General features: G+C 39.7%; 1 protein-coding gene across 2 annotated transcripts in view; it reads right to left on the reverse strand.

Annotated features, from left to right (window-relative positions):
• LOC149840607 (ubiquitin carboxyl-terminal hydrolase 5-like) overlaps nucleotides 1-21,106 on the reverse strand; it is a 114,211-nt gene extending 93,105 nt beyond the window's left edge. For both annotated transcript variants that reach the window (XM_090003224.1, XM_090003225.1), the window contains exons 1-3: nucleotides 20,905-21,106; nucleotides 18,648-18,908; nucleotides 17,242-17,386 (exon numbers count right to left, since the gene is read on the reverse strand). In XM_090003224.1, coding sequence (XP_089859350.1) covers nucleotides 17,242-17,386; nucleotides 18,648-18,908; nucleotides 20,905-21,029 — 531 coding nt within the window. In that variant the 5' untranslated portion in view covers nucleotides 21,030-21,106. The remainder of the gene's footprint in view (nucleotides 1-17,241; nucleotides 17,387-18,647; nucleotides 18,909-20,904) is intronic.
• Between the last annotated feature and the right edge of the window lie 487 nt (nucleotides 21,107-21,593).

The raw sequence follows: 21,593 nt of genomic DNA on the forward strand, positions 1-21,593 counted from the left end.
AATCAAGGTAGCTTTAGCAATAGCGGCTGCCATTGACCTGTATTCGGCTTCTGTACTGGATCTAGCAACTGCCTTTTGTTTCTTGCTACTCCAGGAAACCAAATTCATCCCAACAAACGCACAATAGCCGGATATTGATCTACGTTCATCTGGGTCTCCCGCCCAGTCTGCATCAGAATAAACAGTAATCTCATGTGCATTTTGCCCATTAGTCTTTCTTTTATACAAAAGACCATCTCCAACAGCTCCCTTCAGGTACCGAAGTATCTGTTTAATCGCTTCGATATGCCCTTCACATGGTGCATGCATGAACTGAGATACCTGATTTACAACATTTCGACCCCAACAACATTTCTGTCAGATGGTTTTGGCATAACATCTCACGTACCACATTCATGTAGAGTTTTCATTTCTTCATTCATTGCTTCAATCCATCTTCTAGAATTTGATGCTTAAGAAAACGTTGTGGGTTCATCTTCCTTGCTCAAGGCTGTTAGAAAAAGTTGAAAATCCAGTGAGAAATTTTCATAACTAACCCATCTTTCAATCGGATGACGAGAACGAGTGGATCTTCTAGCATCAAAGGTAGAAGTGGATGTAGAGGATGTGTCCATTTCTGGATTAACAATACTGGGTGCCTCTCTTCCTCGTCGGGTGTAAACAAGACCTTTATAACTTTTGGGATCCAAATATGGCTTTGTATTCTTATGTGCAATCATCTCATCAGCAGGCATAGATTCCTTATCCTTTTGAGCACAATCTGAAGGACAGACATCACTAGTTCCGGAGAAAAGTTCAGAATTCAACCAAGGATAATAAACCTCAATTCTAGAATTTGATTCTAAAGGGCTAATGCATCGACAATCAAAATTCAATTCATCGAAGATAACATTTATTGATATTTTGATGCGCTTGCTCATACGATCATAGCACTTGTATCCTTTATAGTCATCGGCATAGCCCACAAACCTACACTTCAAGGCCTTGTCCTGAAACTTATGTCTCATTGAACTATCAATATGAGCATAGCATAAACAGCCAAACACACGCAAATCATGATAGTTGGGATGAACTCCAAATAGAGAAAAGTAAGGAGACTTGTTTTCCAAAATAGTCATGGGCAATCGATTTATCACATGGACTGTAGAATGAAAGGCTTTTGTCCATGAAGTAATCAGAAGATTACTATCATGCATCATGCTCATCACACTCTCAACAATATGGTGATGCTTCCTTTCATCAATCTCATTCTATTGATGTGTGTGAGGGCCAGACATCCTTCTCCTTATCCCATTACTTTGAAGAAAGTTCTGTCACATTGGAAACAAAGAATGTTTTCAGAAAATTGATTCTTGACAAAGGAATGAAAGCTTTGGAACAACTTGAAGGTCTCAAATTTGTGTTTCATGAAGAAAATCCAAGTATAACGAGAATAACTGTCAACAAATATAAGATAATATCTAGTTCCAGATATGGAAGCAACTGGGGCAGGCCCCCAAACATCAGAACAGATAATCTTAAAAGGTCTTGAAGCTCTTTTATTTATAGAATGAAAAGGTAAAACATGACTCTTACATAAGAAACAACTAGAACATTTGTTGTCATTGACATTTATTCCTAAACTTGACTTGGGAATGAGGTTATTTGAGACAAGCTTCTCAATGAAACTACTACTGCAATGACCTAGACGACCATGCCAAAGATTTGGCTTATTGATTTCAAAAACACTAAAGACACATATAGGATTCTCAGAAGGCAACGATGAGGAGAGCTTCAAGTTTGGTACATATTGTCTTGTCGTTTTCCTTTAGCGAACGTCTCCTTCGTGCAGAGATCCTTAACAAGAACAGAAGAGGGAGTAAATTCAACTTAGGCATTGATATCATCAACAAGTTTAGAAACCGAAACAATGTTTTTCTTGATGTTAGGGGCATAAAGAACTTTTGAAAGGTTGAGAGAGGATTTTGACAAAGGTATAACGGAGTTTCCAATATGAGAGATAGAATGGAGGGATCCATCCCCAGTAACTATACTACTTCTACCAATGTAAGGAACAGGGTTTAGGAGCTTACCAACATCACCAGTAACGTGAGTCACTGCACCAGAGTCCACGTACCAAGTGCCTTGCTCATTCTGGTTTAGATTCAATCCTGCTAAAGCTGACAACAATAACTCATTTACTTCTCCGTTGGTCCTTGTACTGTCTGTACCTCCCTTTGCTTCAGCTTGTGTTGATTTTCCTTTATTTAGGGGACTGAACCAACAGTTAGCTTTGATGTGCCCCTTTTTATTGCATAGAAAACAAGTAGGAATTGGCCTTTGTCGTTGTGGATTGGTATATGTGTTGGGTGTAGGCAATAATCCACGGCCTCCTTGTCCACTTCTCCCTTGTCCTCCTTTTCCCTTAATATCATAACTTCCTCGTCCTCGTGCATAAGTCATCCCTATAACAAGAATGTCTTGTGTCCCTGTATGCATAGATGATTCTTCAGAAAATCCCTTTAAGTTCATCTCATACTGAAATAATTTTGCGCGCAGATCTTCAAAGTTGGGCAGCTCAGGTAAACATAACAAGGAAGTAACAATCATATGGTAATCAGGTCCCAATCCACTGAGAGTTTGTTGTACCAAATCTTTATCAGTCACTGCACACCCAACAACTGCTAGTTGATATGTGATGATCTTCATTTTGTTCAAGTATTCCATGATAGTCATGGAATCCTTTCTTAACATCTGAAACTCTCTTTTAAGAAACATAATCCTGGCCTGAGAAACCTGTGAATATGTTTGAACAAGTTTGTGCCAAAGTTGCATGGCAGTACAGTCGTCTGGAATTGCCACAAGCACCTCTTGTGACAACGTAGATGTGATATAAGCAACTAGCGCCTAGTCTCTTTTCATTTAGGCTACAAATTCAAGATTTCTAACATATGCCGTAGTAGATGCTCCTTTACTGTCCCCTTCTTCTCGTGATATGAACTCTGGAGGAACTGGAACAGATCCTCCAGATGTCCAGAAAGATCCTGACTCTTAATGAAAGGAATGGTTTGCCTCTTCCAAGTCAAGAAGTTAGAATTGTTTAATTTTTCAGACACGAGTTGACTGAGGAAGCTTGAAGAAAGACCAGACTGAGTAGGAAATGAATCCATGTTTCACAATATTAAGAATGTGTCCAGCACACAGCCCGTCTGCAATTTCTGCAATCCTTTTTTTTCTTCTTTTTTTTCTTTTTTTCTTTTTTTTTTGATGAAAGGTCACGCACCTGACTAATGTAACTGCTGCAACCTCTTCTCCTTTTTTTTTTTGCAGAGAGGACTATATCGGGCTATGTAAATGGCACTAGATAGAGATTAAGAGAAGAAAACTGATTTGATATCTAATTCAAAATCAATATCTGATTTAAAACTAAATATTGAATTCCGATCAGATTTCTTATTTTTAGAAAGGAATAGATAATTAATCACTGAATACGAAAACCACAAAAAAAACATATGAATAGAAAATCACATCTGATATTAATGTAGTGCCTTTCAAGTATGAAAACAAATAGAGGTAAGGAGGACGTCAAAAGGAAGAAGAATCCAGATCTGAGACTGGTCAGATCTGATCAAGGGAGGATATGACTGGATCAACTGACACCTGATTACGTGACTAGATCACGCTCTGATCGAAATTGATCAACAAGATATATTGAAAACAGATTGAAGGATAAGAAGGCAGCCTTGAGAATGCTTAGGATCAAGATACCTAGACCGAGACGATTCAGTTTTATCAGAAAAGAAAACTTGATCAGATCTGATTTTAATCAGAACTAATCAAGATCGAGATATCAAGAGAAATATTGGACGAGATGAGGAGGCAGATAGAAAGAGTATTGAGAAAAGAAATTTTGTTGACTTGGAAGAGTAAAACGATGAGATTCAGATCTTTTTAGACATACCTTTGGAGTCAATCCCAGATCCAGTTGTAGCGTGGATCTGATACCATGTTAAGTTTGCAATACTCGAGTTCTTCCACACATGAAGGGTGAGGAACAGAGAGAGAGAGAAGGAGCTGCAGGAAAACCCGATTCCAGTCATAGGATCGGTTGCTCTTCTAATTCATTTATAGTTACATACTAATACAAATTTTAGAGTACTAAAATACCCCTATTACAGCAAGAAGAAATTACATACTGCCATTAATGAAATAGCAATGACTACGGGTCCGGATCCCCTAACCCGTGACCCATTACAAGAGGTACACGGCTTTTCACAACCTCCACGCCAATTAAGGCTTTTTGTTTCGTTCTCAAGCAAGGTTACAAAGGACTCAGCCCTTCCTTTATATATAGATTATAGACCTCTAGTCATAATGATGCACGGCTCATTAGGAACCCTATGCACCCTTTGACCTTATTTAGGCAGGCCTTGGGTTTTCTCACATCTCTATTCATGAACATGTCCCTCTAGGGTGAGCAGTGCTTATAGATAGCCCTTAACATCCTGGCATCTCTCAGAGCTCCCCGAGTACACTTGTAGCATGCCATGTCCTCTCATACACCAACCATGGTGACCCTTGGGATTACTATGGACCGGGTGTAGCAATTTGATCCTGTTAAATTACATGTAATAAACTAGGAATCTTTGTTAGTTTGTTTTTAGTTTAGTTAGCATAGGTCTAGTTCAGTTAAAATAGGATTTTTTGTCTTTAACTTTTTTTACTTTATAACCTTTTTGACTAGTCAATGTTTGACTTAGTCAAAAAGGTAAAGAGACGTTGGGTTTCCAAAGGCTCTATTTAGAGTCGTTGGAAGCCCAACGACTCCCTCTTTCTAGCCATTCTCATTGTGTATATATATGGGGCTTTGCCCCCTCATAATGTAAGCTTTTCTTGAGTGTGAATTTCTATAAATAAAATATATTTTTCTTCTTATTGTTGCATACCCTTCTTTGGGTATTTTGTATGAACCTTTATGGTTCTTGTGAGTGATCTTTCTCGACACTTTGGTTGGTGCTATTTGAAGTTTCAATTTGTGATGATCCAAGAACTCATATTCTTACATGGCATCAGAGCTTGGTGATCAAGCTAAGTTTAGTTTTAGTGTATCGAAAAACGTGACATTCAAAGTTTGAAAAAGAAGTGAAGTTCTTTTCAAGTATATGTGAAATCGTGATCGTGTAAAAACTTGGAGGAGCACTCGTACTCGTTATCGGTGGTGGAGTACTCATTATCCTCTCTTTCACCTCTTCTCTTATCTTATCTTCTTCTCTAGTCTTCTTATTTCTTCTTTTTCTTCATTTTCCTTCTCAAACCTTGTAAAATGGATGACAATGATAATGTCACCAGTAAATCCATTAAGCTCAACAATTCTAACTATGTTACATGGGCTTCAATTATAAAGCACCTTATATAGGGAAAGGGGTTGTAGGAATTAGTCGATGGAACCGATTTGAAACCTAAGTTAATTTTTATAAAGGTAGAACGTGAGAAAGAAATACCTCTTACAGAGGTTGAGAAAAACAAAGTCATTACAACTTATGAAAAAAAGTGGAAGGAATGAAGAATGGAACATGCCAACATTATGTCTTGGCTCATAAGTAGTGTTGATATCAAAAAATGTTTAAGTCTTACAAAATTTGAACATGCAAACGATGCTTGGGACTATCTTAAGAGAATTTATTCTCTTAAAGACATTGTACATGTATGCAACTTACAAGACAAAGTTCGAAATATGGTTTAAGGGGACAAGAGCATTAGTGTAAAGCACGTTAAAAAAAAAAAAAAACCTGTGTCGGACACGTGTCAAGGTTGGTCCGTTGTGTCGGACCCGGATCCGAGCTGGACCCGAGCCTGAACCCGAACCCGGCTTCTCAAACGATCGAGAAGCCTGTGACTTTAAAAAGTCACAAGCGCCTCGGGCGAGGGGTAGAAACCCTCGCCCCTTCTCTCTCCTCGCCCGTCTCCGTCCCTCCCTGCAGCCACCGACGCCGGTGACTCGTCGTCGGCCACCACCTTTGTCTCGGCTGCTGCAGACATTAACGGCAGTCGGCGGCGACCTTCGACAGCCGACGATCGACGCTGACGGCATCCTCCAAGCTCCGGTGACCGCCCACCTTTGCCGACCCCCTTTCGTTCCCTGTGTCACGGGACGCCGACGATCATAGCCGACGACAACCTACAAGCTCTGGCAACGCATCGCTTCCTCCCTTTCCTCTGTGGCCACCAGCGACCAGAGCAGCCGGCGATCGTGCTGCCGACCTCTTGTCCGACCGTCGATTGCGCCAGAGCCCCCGACGTCGGAGTTTTCGACTTTCGCCGCCTAAGTTCCCCGTCATCACCGACCCCCTGTCCCCGACGCCTCTTCTCTATCTGGCTCCTCTTGTTTTCCTCTAGCCATCGACCTGCTGCTGCCGCTTCCAACCACCTGACGTCTACAGCTGTCGGCGACGGCATCGTCGTTGCTCCCTCTCTGTTGTGTTTCTCGACGATCGCCGTCGTCAGGCACCCTCTCCCCCTCTGAGTCTTTTCGGCAGGCCCCAGCAATGATCGCCCTCATTGGCAACCACCCTGATGTTGCTCCAACACCCCCTGACATCTCTCTAGCTCATTTGAGCTTGTGCTGACTACCTCCACCCGCAACACCGGTGAGCTACCCCTGTCACCATCTCCTCTCGCGTCGGTAGCCTCGGTCGACGTCCGTTGTTGCTATCCTCTGTCACTCGCTCCTCCTGTCTGGTTATCGGCTGCGCCAGGGACCCCAACGCTGGCGTTTTCTCTCAGGTAAAACCCCTTCTCCCCTTCTCCTTTTCCTTTCTGTCGCCGGCAGGGAGCTTCGCTCCCTGTGTCGGCTCGGCTTTCCGGCAGGGGCTCCGCTCCTCTACCTCTAGTAGGTTTTTCGGCAGGGGCTTTGCCTCTGCCTCTTTCTGTTTTTTCTGCAGGGGACAAAGCCCCCTGCCTTCTGTTGTTTTTGGCAGGGGTTCTGCTCCCCTTGCCTCCTGTGGTTGTCTGTCAGGGGGCTCTGCCCCCCTGCCCCCATCTTGTCTTCGGCAGGGGGCTTCGCCCCCCCTGCCTTGTGTTTTTCAGCAGGGGCGAGGCTCCCCTACCTTTGTTTTGCTTTCGGTAAGGGGCTTTGCCCCCTGCCTTCTTATGTTTGCCTGCAGGGGGCGAAGCTCCCCCTGCATTTGTTTCCTGGCAAGGGGTGAGTCTCCTTGCTCTCATGTCGCTTCTTGGTAGAGGGAGAAGCTGCCCCTGCCTTCTATTTTTCCTCAACAGAGGTTGAAGCCCCCTGCTCTCCTATTGCTCCTTGGCAGGGGGTTCTGTCCTCCTCGTTTTGCCGGCAGGGGGCGAGGCCCCCCTGCCTCCTTTGGTTTCCCAGCGGGGGGTGAAGCCCCCCTGTCCTCTTTATGTTTTCGAGTAGGGGGCTTGCCCCCTACACCGTGCTTGTTCTCCGACAAGGGGCTTTGTCCCCCTGCCTTGTTCTTGCTGTCGGCAGGGGCAGAGCCCCTGCTTGTCTCGTGTCCCGCAGGGGGTTGCGCCCCCTGTCTTGATTCATGTTCTGACAAGGGGTGTTCCCCCCTGTCTTGTTGTGGCAGGGAGCATCTGCTCCCTCCCCTGCCTTTCTCTGCTCTGGCAGAAAGGGAGCTCCTGCTCCCTGCCTTTGTTGTTGTTGCCAAGCAAGGCTGAGGCCCCTGCCTCTGGCACCCTTGTCTGCAGGATGCAGAGTTCCTGCCTCTACCTCCTGCAGGCTGGAGGCCTTGCTGCCTCTGTCCCTCTTCTGCAGGGAGTTGAGCTCCTTGCCTACTCTCGTGTTTGGGGTCTGGTACCACTGCAGGCCTTACCGGACCCGCTTCTCGTTTATATTACGGCATATACTAATGTTCTAAGCATCGCAGGTTGAACGGTGGATCCAGCTCGCCCTTGTGGCTCGAGCTCGTGCTTACCTACGCCGCAGGCGTACGAAGACCCGCAACCCGTCAAGGTAGGGGATTCTTGCGTAAAAGGACAATGAACGGATAAATGCTAAAATAAGGAAAGATAACTAAAAGAGGATGATATATGTATACGTATAATATATATACATATGTCTTTACCTTCAAGGACGCGGTTTCGTGATCCTTGTCCTCTTTAATTTCTTGCACTTTCCTTTCTATTGCCGCCGCGCTATATGTGCCCAGGCTTTTAATTCATGTCTTTACATTCAAGGACGCGGTTTCGTGATCCTTGTCCTCTTTACTTTTTTGTACTTTACTTTTCTGTTGCCCCGCGCTTTGCGCCATGGCATTTACTTGTATATGTATGCCTTGTTCTCCAGGATGCAAATCCTGGTCTTCCTTTACTTTCTCGCACTTTACTTTCTTGCATTTACTTGTTGCCCCGCGCTTTATGCGCCATGGCCTTGCTACTTGCTTTTGCTCTTCGTACCTTACTTTCCTATTGCTGTCGTACTTCTGTTGCACTTACTTTTTGTATGTGTTCGTCCTTACTTTGTTGTTGCACTTCGTGCATGTATTCTTATCTCTGTCGTATGCTCCTTTACTTGCTTACGCTTATCCTTCATTCGAGGTGCAACCCATGCCTCGTGAGTCGTCCTTTACACTTGCTTAGTCAGTATAGGATCTCATACCTCGTGAGTTGCTTGCATAGTTGTCTGCTTGTGTGTTTCGATGATCGAGGTATGATTTCATACCTCATGTATAGCTCTAGCGTTCTACCCTCGCGGTGCAGCTTTGCCCATCGAGTCTTGCCCCTCGATTTGCCATTGTATTAGTATGTGCACGGGTTTGCCCCTTGTCAGCTTACGTTCCTTGAGTGCAGTTTCGAGTGTATAGTGTATTGTTTCACTTGTCTTAAAAGCCATGGCACACACTTATGCACTTCGATTCTCCAAAGATGACGGTCTTAGGTGCAAACCTATTTTCAAAGGTGTATAGCTTTGTAAAGAAGATTTTTGAAAGCCTTTTGCGAGATAGCGGTTGGATCTCCCAAACCGATGTATTTGGGAAGGGTGTGTTATAACCTCAGTTCGCCTATCCGATACGATTCGGATAACCCTGTTTAGGAGTCGTGCACGAGTAGGGCGAGAATCCTATTAAGGTATTTGCGCCATCGCTAGATTGGCGTTACATCACCTCTGATACGATACCTAGTCTCTAGGCTTTTTGGTCAAACTAAGATAGTAGCGACTTCCTTCTTTCGTGAAGGTATTGTTGTTGGATTTCTTACGAGGAATTCATGTTCCTCCTCTTGTAGTTGTACCCTTAGTCACGTACGATATGTTTGGACTACGAAGAGCAGGACGAGAGGTCTATAGTAACCTCTAAACGTGTATTAACACTTTAAGCTAAATCCTGTTATGTTGATATTCGCCTAATAGGCAAAATGCTTGCGATTGTCTAAAGGACCCGAGCACGATAAGTTGGAACTGGAATGAGTTCACTGTGGACTTCTGTAAAGCAGAAGTGTTGGGAGATTTTCTGCAAGAAATCCCTACCCCTCTCATCGTGGTTGTACTTTTGACCAGGTATGTTGCGTACTGCGATAAGTATGATGAGAGGTGTGTGGTTGCCTCGAACGCGCAATGGCGCGTGTAATTCACTTAAATGATAATCATGCGCCTTCACAGGCAAGATGCTCGATAGGGTTGAAAGACCAGAGCATGTAGAATGAGACGGCGGTTAAGAAACCCCTCGTCGTGCTCATTCGGGACGGTTCATCAAGAGAGAGGATGGATGGTACAAAACTCTGATAAACAGGCCATTAATGGCTATTACGAGCAAAGATCCGGCTTCCCCAGTCATCGGAGGTTAGGGGAAATACTTCAGGTCACTTCTGCAAAAGTTCGGATGCGCATCCATGGGCCTTTGTTTGCTTTTGGAAATTTACTCGCTTTGTCACTGGTCGTCCCCTTAGGAGCGAACTCAGTCAGTTATTCGGGGTATAATAAGATACATAGTATAATGGACCCCCGAATTGATTCCAGTTGTTTCTACGTTTTGTCTTATGCGTACCCACAATGGCGGACTCATAATGAAACAAGATATAACTTACACACATGATTATGAGATATGCTTGTTGCGACGTGAATTGATTGCTTGTTAGTTTGCCTTGTAGTCCAATACATTACTCGTTGAGCTATGCACGCATGTTGAGGCGTTACCCTAGTTGGTAAAACTGCTTGTGCAGTTCTTTGCTAAGTAATAACTAGCTTCTCATACTAGTCAATTGCTTATAACACTAGCATTATGCTAGTCGTTACATATTGTGTTATAACGGCTATTGTATGATTGCTCATCATAGGTAGCTTATGAATTGCTTGCGATGCAATAGCTTGTGACTTACGCTTAATGTATCTACTTGTCGATAGACTGAGTCATCCAATGGTACTTTATATATATATATATATATATATATATATATATATATATTATGAGCGTTGTTACGAATGCTTGTCTTATGCAAATTGCTTTGCTTGACTGTTGGATAGAGTTAGTTACTCTTCACCTTTATAATCTATGGGATCGCTATAGTTGCTTGTTTAGCACTATGATCCTTACTGCTCTTGTATTTAGCTATTTGCTTTACTAGAGTTTTGCTTACTCTACTGCACGTTTTGTCAGATCTGCTAGTCTTGCTTTTTCTGCTTGATCTAGTGATTATCTTGCTTATTGCAGCATTTGTTCCTTATCTTTTGCACCCCTACTAGTCTGTTGTAAGACTGACCCATTTCATGGGCAGGTGGTGATCAGGTTATACAGCTTGCGATGGCACGATAACGTGATGCGTTCATGGCGAGACCCCTTTCCTGACGTTGCGCTCCTGAGGACATTTTGATAGATGTGGTATAAAGTTTCTTTGAAAACATCTCTTCTGATTAAAACTCTGGATTACTAAAACTGTGTTACCAAAACGCTCTTCTTTTCATTTCAATAAAATATATATTCAAGTTGCAAATCGGTTTGTAAGAGAAAGTTTGTGTTTGCGTTGTAATATGCCCAAAGTCTAGGGACTTGCTATTTTAAACATGATTTTTTGGCTGAACTCATGTTTCAAACTCTGATAAATAATCGATTTCAAAGCTTTCAACTTTTTTCATAAAAGGTTTCAAGTCCACAATTTTGGGGCGTTATAATTAGAGAGTACTATAATAGCTTGTCCAAATTATGGGAAGAGTTTGCTTTCCTTGAATCAAAGTGGCATTGTCCACAAGACATGAAACTCCGTCAAAACCAAATAAATGTGGAGCATTTCTTCCAATTTATTAGTGGATTAAGATTGGAATTTGAATCAACCAAATCGATTTTTCTTCATCGAAAAAAGGTTGCTTCAATAGAAAACACAATAGAAGAATTAAGCATGAAAGAGAATAGGCTTAAGAAGAGAATCTCCAAATGTGATGATGACTAGGTTCTAGCCGTATCTAGACCGGGAAACTATGTTCGTACATACAAACCCCCACACTATGGGAGAACAAATGATAAGAAACAAGGAAATGAATTTGAAAAAAAGAAAGCTATTTGTTACTATTGCCGAAAACCAGGACACATGAAAACTTATTGTCCGAAATTTAAAAAACCTTACAAAAAGAAGGTTGCCTCTGTCGGACCTCCACAAAAATCAAGTGAACCATCCATTGGAAGCATGTCCTTAACACAATTAGTGGAGGGACTTCAACATTTACTCAAAGGAGCATATTCACCCACTTTAGCGACAGTCACTTCCGTCGGCATCTCTGATCTCGATAAATCTCTTTGGCTTCTTGACTGAGGTGCCTCCTTTCATATGACACCCAACATTGATATGTTATCCGAATGTCATAACTTAAACGAGTCAAATGTTTTTACCGCAGATGGAACATCTCTGGAAATCAAAGGAACAAAAAATTTTGAAAATATTTCTCAAAATTCAAAAAGATTCTATATTCCACAAATTAGATATATTCTTAAACTTAACCTAAATCTTTTATCAGTCTCTCAATTATCTGACTATGGATGTAATGTTTCTTTCTCCTCTCGTAGTTGTTGAGTGCAGGATCACTAGTCAGGAAAGCTGATTAGGAAAGGCCATAGAGAATGAGGTTTATACTACATGGATTTTTTAGAAATACCCAAGAATACATTATGTTGTAATGTTCAAAAAATAGATTTGGATCTATGGCACAAGAGACTTGGCCATCCTAGTGTATCCAAGATCCAATTTTTTTTAAAGATGAATTTTTTTTATAATTTTGAAATCTTTACATGTGAAAAATGTATTCTTAGTAAAATGAAGAGATTACCTTTTCAAGAAAGAACATTTGTCACTTCTCGACCACTTGAGTTAGTACATTCGGATGTGTGGGGACCCGCACCTCTTATATCAAAAAGTGGTTTTATAAATTATGTAATTTTCGTAGATGACTTTATAAGACATACTTGGATCTATTTTCTTAAGCATAAATCCAAAGTTTTCTCACATTTTCAAATATTTCATAATCTAGTCAAAAATCAATTTAAGAATGAGATTTTAATCTTTTGCACTGATTCAGGAAGAGAGTTGCTATCAAAAGAATTTAAAGATTATTTAAATTTATACGGTATTACACATCAAAGATCATGTCCTTATGCCCCTTAACAAAATGGTTTAGCAGAAACAAAGCATAGGCATATTATAGAAACAACAAAAACGTTACTCATTACACATCAAGTACCAAAGATTTTTTGGGTTGAAGCCACTCTAATTGCAGTTTATCTTATTAACAGAATGTCATCATTTTCATTAAACAATATATCTCATGTTGAAAAACTTTTCAAATAAATTCTAGATTATTCTAGATTAAGAGTTTTTTGGTGCAAGTGTTGTTTTTTCTGACAAAAATGACAAACTCTCTCTTCGTGTTATTCCTTGTGTTTTTTTAGGATATGCAAATCACCAAAAAGGTTATAGATGTTTTGATCCTAAAACTAAAAAGTTATGTGTCAAGAAATGTATCTTTTTTGGAAAAGAAAAGTTTTTTTTAGGGTAAGAACTCTAAGAAAATAGTGAGTATTCTTTTTTATTGGACTTAGTTCCAAAGATGGATGAAGGTGATGTTAATGAAAGTCAAGAAGATCAAAATGACATGACAATAGGCAGGGTAATTCAGAACAACTATGTGCTCTCAAAAAGTATACTAAAGAACAGGAACAAATACCAACAAGAAGATCATCTAGAGTGTCAAAAGTTTCCAGAAAATTTGTGTCCTATGAGTCTTTTTCACCAAAATATCAAGCCTACATTGCCTTAATACACTCCTACATAAAGCCTTCTAACTATGTTGCAGCAAAAAAACAGTCTGAATGGGTCGAAGCAATGACAGCGGAATTAAATGCCTTAGAAAAGGTGAATACCTTGACTATTCAAGATATTTCGCCAGGAAAAAAACTTATAGGTTGTCGATGGGTGTATAAAGTTAAAACCAAGAGTGACAACACTCTTGAGAGGTTTAAGGCCTGATTAGTTGTCAAAGGTTATTCCCAAGAGTATGAAATAGACTATGAAGAGACCTTTGCTCCAGTCGCTAGAATGACCACAGTTAGGACCTTAGTAGCTCTTGGCTCTGTAAAGAAATGGCATATATATCAAATGGATGTCAAGAATGCATTTCTCAATGAAAGCTTAGCCAAAAAAGTGTATATAGAACGACCACCTCGCATTAATATTCCTAAAGAAAAAGCTTTTCATTTAAATAAGGCTTTTTATGGTCTTAAGCAAACCCCAAAAGCTTAGTATGACAAATTTAGTCAAGTAATGCTTGATTTTGGTTTGCAATCTTGTCTTACTGACATAGCTTTATTTGCTAAGAACTTTGATGCAGGTATTATCATCCTTCTCCTCTATGTAAACGACATGATCATCACTGATAGTGATAAACAAGGAGTTGATAACATTAAAAAATTTCTCAAAATGCACTTTGAAATGAGTGATTTGGGCTTTTTAAAATTCTTTCTTGGTATAGAAGTTGTTTATTCTTCTAGATGCTATTTACTAACTCAATCTAAATTTGCTCTAGATATTGTTGACAAGTCTGGTATCGCAGATGAAAAACAAGTCGACACTCCAAAAATTGTAAATATCAAAATGAAGATTAAAGATGGATAACCACTTGAAAATTCAACACCGTAGAGACAACTTGTCGGGGCATTGTCTTATCTATCCATTACAAGACCTGACACTGCGCATGTCGTTCACACAGCAAGCCAATTTCAACATGCTCCTACCATTGTTCATATGGGAGTTGTTTTACGTATTATTAGATATATTAAAACCTCTATTTTTTTAGAATTTTTCTTGTTTGTTTCTTTTTTCTTAGATCTAAATGCTTATACTGATGCAGATTAGGGAAGTGATTCGAATGATCGACACTCAACTACTGGTTTTTGTGTATTTTTAAGTGAATCATTGATTTTTTGGAGGTGCAAGAAGCAACAAAAAGTCTCTCTCTCATCAACTGAAGCCGAATACAAAGCTATGGCAACAACTACTATGAAATAGTCTGACTAAGACACTGGATTCATGACATGGGTATTCAAAGTACAGGAGTATCACGACTATGCTACGACAACAAAAAATTTATTTACATCGCTAGCAACCGGACATTCCACGAACGAACCAAGCACATTAAGATGGATTGTCACTATGTACGAGAGAAATTTCTACACGGCACCATTGATCTTCCCTATGTTTCTTAAGAATATCAACTGGCAAACTTCTTTACCAAGTCTATCGCTGCTCCTCGATTTCACTTTCTCTTGGACAAACTTTCGGTTATCCAACCATAAGTTTGAGAGGGAGTGTTAAATTATACGTAATAAACTAGGAATCTTTGTTACTTTATTTTTAGTTTAGTTAGCATAGGTCTAGTTTAGTTAGAATAGGATTTTTTGTCTTTATTTTTTTTACTTTAGAATCTTGTTGACTAGTGAATGTTTGACTTAGTCAAAAAGGTAACGGCTCTATATAGAGTTGTTGGTAGCCCAACAACTCCCTCCTTCTAGCCATTCTCATTGTGTATATATATGGGGCTTTGCCCCCTCATAATGTAAGCTTTTCTTGAGTGTGATTTTCAATCAATAAAATATATTTTTCTTCTTATTGTTGCATACCCTTCTTTGGGTATTTTGTATGAACCTTTATGGTTCTTGTGAGTGATCTTTCTCGGCACTTTGGTTGGGTGCTATTTGAAGTTTCGATTTGTGGTGATCCAAGAACTCATATTCTTACAAATCCAAGACCCATAATCTCATTTTCCCCAAAATGCTCCCAAGTCCCCTAGACCAACCACAAACTAGATTTTTGGACCTTGTCTGGACCCTATAGTCGCTCCATATTGTTTGGCCTTTGCCTAGAGAGGATCTTAGGATCTTCACTGATCATGTTGTGTCTAGAGCTATGTCACCTGGGTACAGGTACGGGTGTGGAGGGTACAATACGGCAATTCCAAAAAATGTGGGTACGGGGACACGACTAAATATATACTGAAATTTATATATTATATATCTAAAATATATATTATATATTGAAAATATAACATATAATATAATATAGGACATGGCAAATGTTGTGTCCAGGTACCAATACCCGTGTCGACATATGTCAACACGAGTACGGCACCCTAAGTGTCGTGTCGCGGTAACATAGGTCTAGAGTCTCTATTCTCCAATGCTTTGTTTGAGTCCGTCAGTCATTGTTCTTGACTCATTTGGTTCCCAAGTTCCTATTAATCCTCCCAATAATATATTGATTCTCCAAATCCATTTTAACCCTTAAGTGGATTGTAGTTCTACAAAATGAATCCTATGATCTTGTTCACCGCAAATTACAAGATTGGTTACATAATATGGTTCAAGGCCTAATTGCAAGAACTAAGTTCTAATTTGCTAATTGGGCCCCTAACTATGAAATGAAATATAGATTTGTATGAGCCCTCATAGCTCAATCCACTCCATTATGACCAGGATCACAAAACCCATGTGATCAAAGCCATATACTAAGAAGAAACCAAACTCAACCAATGGGAATCATTACATGATTCAAAGCATTCAACTGTGCCAATATGACATTAAAGCTAGTTGCCTAGGACTTCATGCATTGCCTAAACGTTTGTGTACTCAATTAGATCAACCTTTAGTAAAATCATTCACTAATCATTTTTTTCCTTCATTTTTCATTAAATTGATTCTAACATGCATTCATAGGTTCTATCCAAATGCTACACTGGCAAGTTTAGCTTTTACTTTTTTAAAGACACTTTCATGCATCACTTTGACATTCCTCACATCTAATCAAGCAATTTCTTGCCCTAAAAATTACGCTTTTAAGAGTGTGCTATGTATGATGGAGACTCTTTCTGTTTCAACTTTTCTTGTTCTATTATTTGCAATTAGAGATTTATTGTGACTTTCTATTTGTAGGGATTGATTTCCTCAGTTACTAAAATGGCCCCCAACCTGGCAACTCTTAAGAGTCCTTATGACATAGAAGGGGACTTTCTAGTTTTCTTCTTGTCGCTAGTGAAACCACTTGGAATTGCAACTTGTAGGACCTTTTCCATTTGAACCCACTATTTCACTTGGAAACAGGACCAATCACAGTCCCCTTTTTATGCGTTCATAACTATAGGAATACAGTTTCTCATGATGGCTGCTCATCCTTTGGACATGTTGCTAATCTAGTCCCATAAGTGGCATGCAGCCATCATATATATGATTTCACCATTAACCTGACAAGCTTGCATATTCATTTATACTTTGAGATGAAAGATGAGTCACTTCAACTCTTGAAGTACTTTAGTGGCACCAATTTCACCAACTCTTGAATGGGGGCTGTCTCTAATGGAACATGGACTGTGTTGCCAATTTGGTTTCTTGCTCCAATGCAATTGATAAGATTATAAACTCTAGAACAACTGAATAATAACATACAATCTATACATGGTGATGCTACTTAAAACTCTCTAAAACTAATCATCTGCTTCACTTATTACGATGCCTCCTGAAACCATCTGTAATGCTAGTGAATTCCAGTGAAGCCCCACGGATATGAACATGGAAGTTGTCCCAGTGTATCTGGTATTCTTTCCCTTAAAGTTGACTGCTAATTCAAAGACTCGCTGAGCTTCATTTAACTAATAGGCCTCAGTTTTTAAGGTGGTTTCAGGGTTTTGAAAAAAGACTTTGAATAACTATGACCATGCAGAATAAAATAAATTGACTAAAAGCGAAAAAATGGATGAACAGGACTTACCTGTTTGCTTATTCTTATGAATTCCTGTTCACCTTTTGGCATAAGAATTAGCTGAAGACGGAGAGGATAGACTTCTACATGCAATCCCTTATGAGGTGAACCTGAACCAATCGCCTTCCTAGACAAAGTTGGCCCCCCACCATACCTGCAAGAATGTGACAAAAGAAAGTTTGAGAAGAATTAGTTTCCAAAAATGTTCCATGAACCCGCTAACCCTCTTTTTCCCTGAAATATCTTTCTAGTTCTCCATATCAGGAACTCCATCTCTTCTAATCATACCATTTTGCAACATACTGTTTCTCAGGAAAGGGAAGAAAAATGCAACAGAATCTAGCATATAATTTCCAAACCCCTCATAAACGCAACAAAACATTTCAGTTGTTAAGACCTGTTTTTCATGTTGACAGAGCAACCCAAAAAAAACATTTTGAATAGAAGTTGAAACATTTAACACCCAAAGTTCACACAGATACACATGAAGTACATAAATCAAGGCCATGACAACACTGTTATTCTCAGACCGACAAGATAAACAAGAATGGGTAGAAGACAGACTATTCCTAATGGCATCCATCTACATCCATATCCTGATCCAATGATCTGCTGTAACTTTATGTCTCCCAGATTATTAGTGGTTTGATGAAATGCGAGTAGAAACTCACAATCTGGTATAACTAGATCAATTATTTTCTAGAACAAAAATGGGTGAAATAAGACTCTCTTTCCCTGACGTGTTATGCCACCTACACCCAGGTATAAATGTTGATATCACAAGAGATATTTTGTAAATGATTGATCATGTTTCTAAGCCTTCAAAAGGATTTAGATTTTAGATGAACACTCACACGCATATGCACACAAAACATGCTTCAAGATCTTCAAGTACCTTAAATAGTACATTATTCTACATATCACAGAGACATTTTCATTCACAACATTTAACAAAAAATGTAAATGATATGATTGGCTACTTGTTGGAAGCGGTGTTGGTAGAGGTCACAATTTTGTGCTCCTTGACATTTTGTTATTACTTGTTACATTGGTTGGCAATGTGTTTTGAGGCAAAAAGCATAGATGATTGATCATACATTATATGTGCAGGAACACTACATCATAATCTATGAAAATGAGTCATAACATGCAACTAGCAAGGGTCCATTATCAGCAATAATGAATCACAACAAGCAACCAAAAGAAATTCATTGTCAGCCACAAATACAAGCAATCCAAATTTGTATACCATATCTGCACTTTAGCCACCAAGAATATGCCACAATATGCTAGCAACAGAATAAGATATTGCAGACATCAGCACTTTTCCAGAATGAAGTGTTTAGCTATAGTAATTTGAACATATGAATTTGGAATAGATGTCACTGATTCTCATAAGCAGTGTCTACACTCACCAAATATATAATTGCTTCCAAACTTCTTCAGGCAGCAGTATATAGTCACGCCCTTCTATTAAGCTATCTTGCAATTCTGCACCTATTTCAGAGTCTTCTTCACACGCCATGTCATAAATTAAATCTGAATTGTCAATGCATGAAGGCCTCTTCAAAGTAGCAGACCCTTCCAACTCACAATCATCAACATACAAAGAGGAGTCATTGTTTGTGACACTCAGCATATTGTGCTGAACATAGTCAAGCCACTCCTGCCACCACCTGTCACCAACCACGACAATCAAAAGTTAGGGGCAAAACCCCAAAAATTAACACAAAATACTGACTTACAACAGCAAAATTGCCTACAATACAACCAAACAACTATCTAAATCCCAAACAAGTATGCAACTAAGAAGTATACAACAGCATATCTCGAATCGTGCAAATAAATGTCATTGGTAGTGAGAAGCAATGGGAAAATTAAAATGAGATATATATGTGTAAAGATGATGGGCAGTGGACAGTATCACTCTATAGGTATTCTGTTGGGTAATGCATTAATAGTAGTCCCACCATAACAGACATGAAGTAGACACTTATACCGTTGAAGATTAACAACTATAATGACAATTAGCCCATGATAGTTTCATGCCACAAAATGCAGTGTTCTCTAGATAACGTACCCTCTGATTTCCCACCTAAATGTTGGAACTTGGATCAAAAGCTATTATTTTCCATTTTTCTTTATGTGTTAGTGTTTCCCCTTTTTCTCTTTTTCTCTTTTTCTCTTTTTCTCTTTTTCTCTTTTTCTCTTTTTCTCTTTTTCTCTTTTTCTCTTTTTCTCTTTTTTTCCTTTTTTGGCTAGGCAATTCATTGTCGCTTTGATCTTCTATTTTTTTGTCATGTTCTTTATTTTATTTTCTTTTTTGATGTGTATGTACCTTAAACATGGTATATCTGGTTATCTTTCCATATGCATATCATTTCCCTAAGATCAGAAAGATGCTGGAGTGTATGATGCTCCACCATGGTGTGTAAATTTCATGAGAAATTTCTATTCAGGTGGATCCCTGAGGAAGTAGCAAATAAGCTTGTTGTGGAGCAAAGCAAGATGGTTTATGTGAACTAGTGTGAACCGAGATTTTTATGAGTTTTTTTTTTCTTAAATTTCACCATACGGGTGTAATATACAGGTTTGGTTTTATAGGAATAGGCTCTTGGATCATCCTATTATGATTCATAAACAAGATTTTTTAAGGATTGAAAATCAATGGCTCAGAATTTTCATAAAAATTCAAGCATGCAAAATTTGTGTTTTTCATTGAAAATACACGATCCAATAGTTTATTCCTAACAAATGGACCATGTTTAACATATCTTCAGGGTAGGATTTGCAAAAAATGTGTCAGAAATGTCTAGTTCACACTCTACTTCACATATTTCCAGATAACATATTCTAGTGGCCCTATACACACACATGGATCCAAGTGTCACACCCGCATCAGTGCGGGTGCAACGCAGGTGTGTTTCCCTGTTAAAAGAGTCCGTGTTACATAGGTTCTGACATAGAACTTGTTCTTATTTATGTTGGGAAATTTCGGTACATTATGAGCAGTTAAATTATTCATATGCTTCTAAAAACCTGTCTGAACATCAAAATCGCCCTATGTCATGCATGTTCTCCACCTAAACACTATGGAGATCAATCTGCAAGAAATGCAAAGATTAGAAAAAATAGCGAGGCCTCCAGATGTATGGTTGAATTAATAGAACCGAAAATAATCCCATAAATATATACATACATATAAAGTTATAAACACGCAGACATACTCACAAGATATACATACTTTTCAGCATAGATGAAGTGGCATCCGGCACTTAGTCAGCTGAGAAAACAGTCGTCCCCAATGCCCAAACTTTCCATTGAGCAAGTTCGGCCAATCAATGACTATTTTCCTTTCACAGTAAACCAACCTTTTGTTGTGTGTGAGCATGTTAGCAGTAAACCAACCATTTGTAGTGTCTAATAACAAGATACTACAAACACATTCAATGCCTCCAAAAGTAAATAAATAAAAAATCGCTGAAATACAACAAGCTACCACGCAATACAGATCAAATTAAAAAAAAAACACATGTACTTACTGAAAAAACTAAACAATTCAAGGATCCAAACATCTTTTCCTCTATGTTTCCAACTCGAGAACCAATTAGGCCATACAGAAGTAGAATCGATACAGAGAGAAAACAAAATAAAAAGAGAGAGAGGGATTGCCTTAGGGTAATGAGGTAGAAAGAGTCGCCCTCTTTGATCTGAGGCTCCGATGAGTCGATGATCTCCCTGATCATCGTCATCTCCTCCTCCGGCGACATCTCAGAGTCGCACGATGAGCTCTCCATCACCTCCTTTTCCTACCCTCTTCTCTTCTTCGTCTCTCTCTCTCTCTCTCTCTCTCTCTCTGCGACTCGTTCTCTCCGAGTTTTGAGCGGGCGATGGTTCCACTTTTATAGTGAGCTGATTGGACCTTTCACCTTTGTCCTTCTCGGCTGGGTGGGCTGCTGGAGTCCGGTAGATGGTCCGTGAGGGCTGGGTTGGCTCGGGAAAAGGTGACCGGTTCGGTTGGTTTGGGTGTATCGAGTGTTGGCCCAAGGTCTGCACAACGAGTCCGGCAAAACCAGGCTCAGTTCATTTAAGACTGGCCTGGGCTCGTCAGAGAGTGTAAACGAACCTAGCCCAGGTTCGGCTCATAAACGATATGCCTGATCGAATATGTGGAAGACCGATCAAAGTCACCATATAGGAATCGGCTGATTCCTATCGTATCGGCCCAAAATCTATATGAAACAGGTCCGATTCGGCTTATTTTACAAGGATGCTTGGGTGATACATTTGAAACATCAAAATAACTCGAGTAGTCGTTGCCAGTTAAACCAAAGGATAGTTGTAGAGGTAGTTGGAGGATT

This window comes from Nuphar pumila, chromosome 4 (assembly GCF_984573655.1).
Source record: "Nuphar pumila chromosome 4, dmNupPumi1.hap1.1, whole genome shotgun sequence".
Classification (NCBI taxonomy): domain Eukaryota; kingdom Viridiplantae; phylum Streptophyta; class Magnoliopsida; order Nymphaeales; family Nymphaeaceae; genus Nuphar; species Nuphar pumila.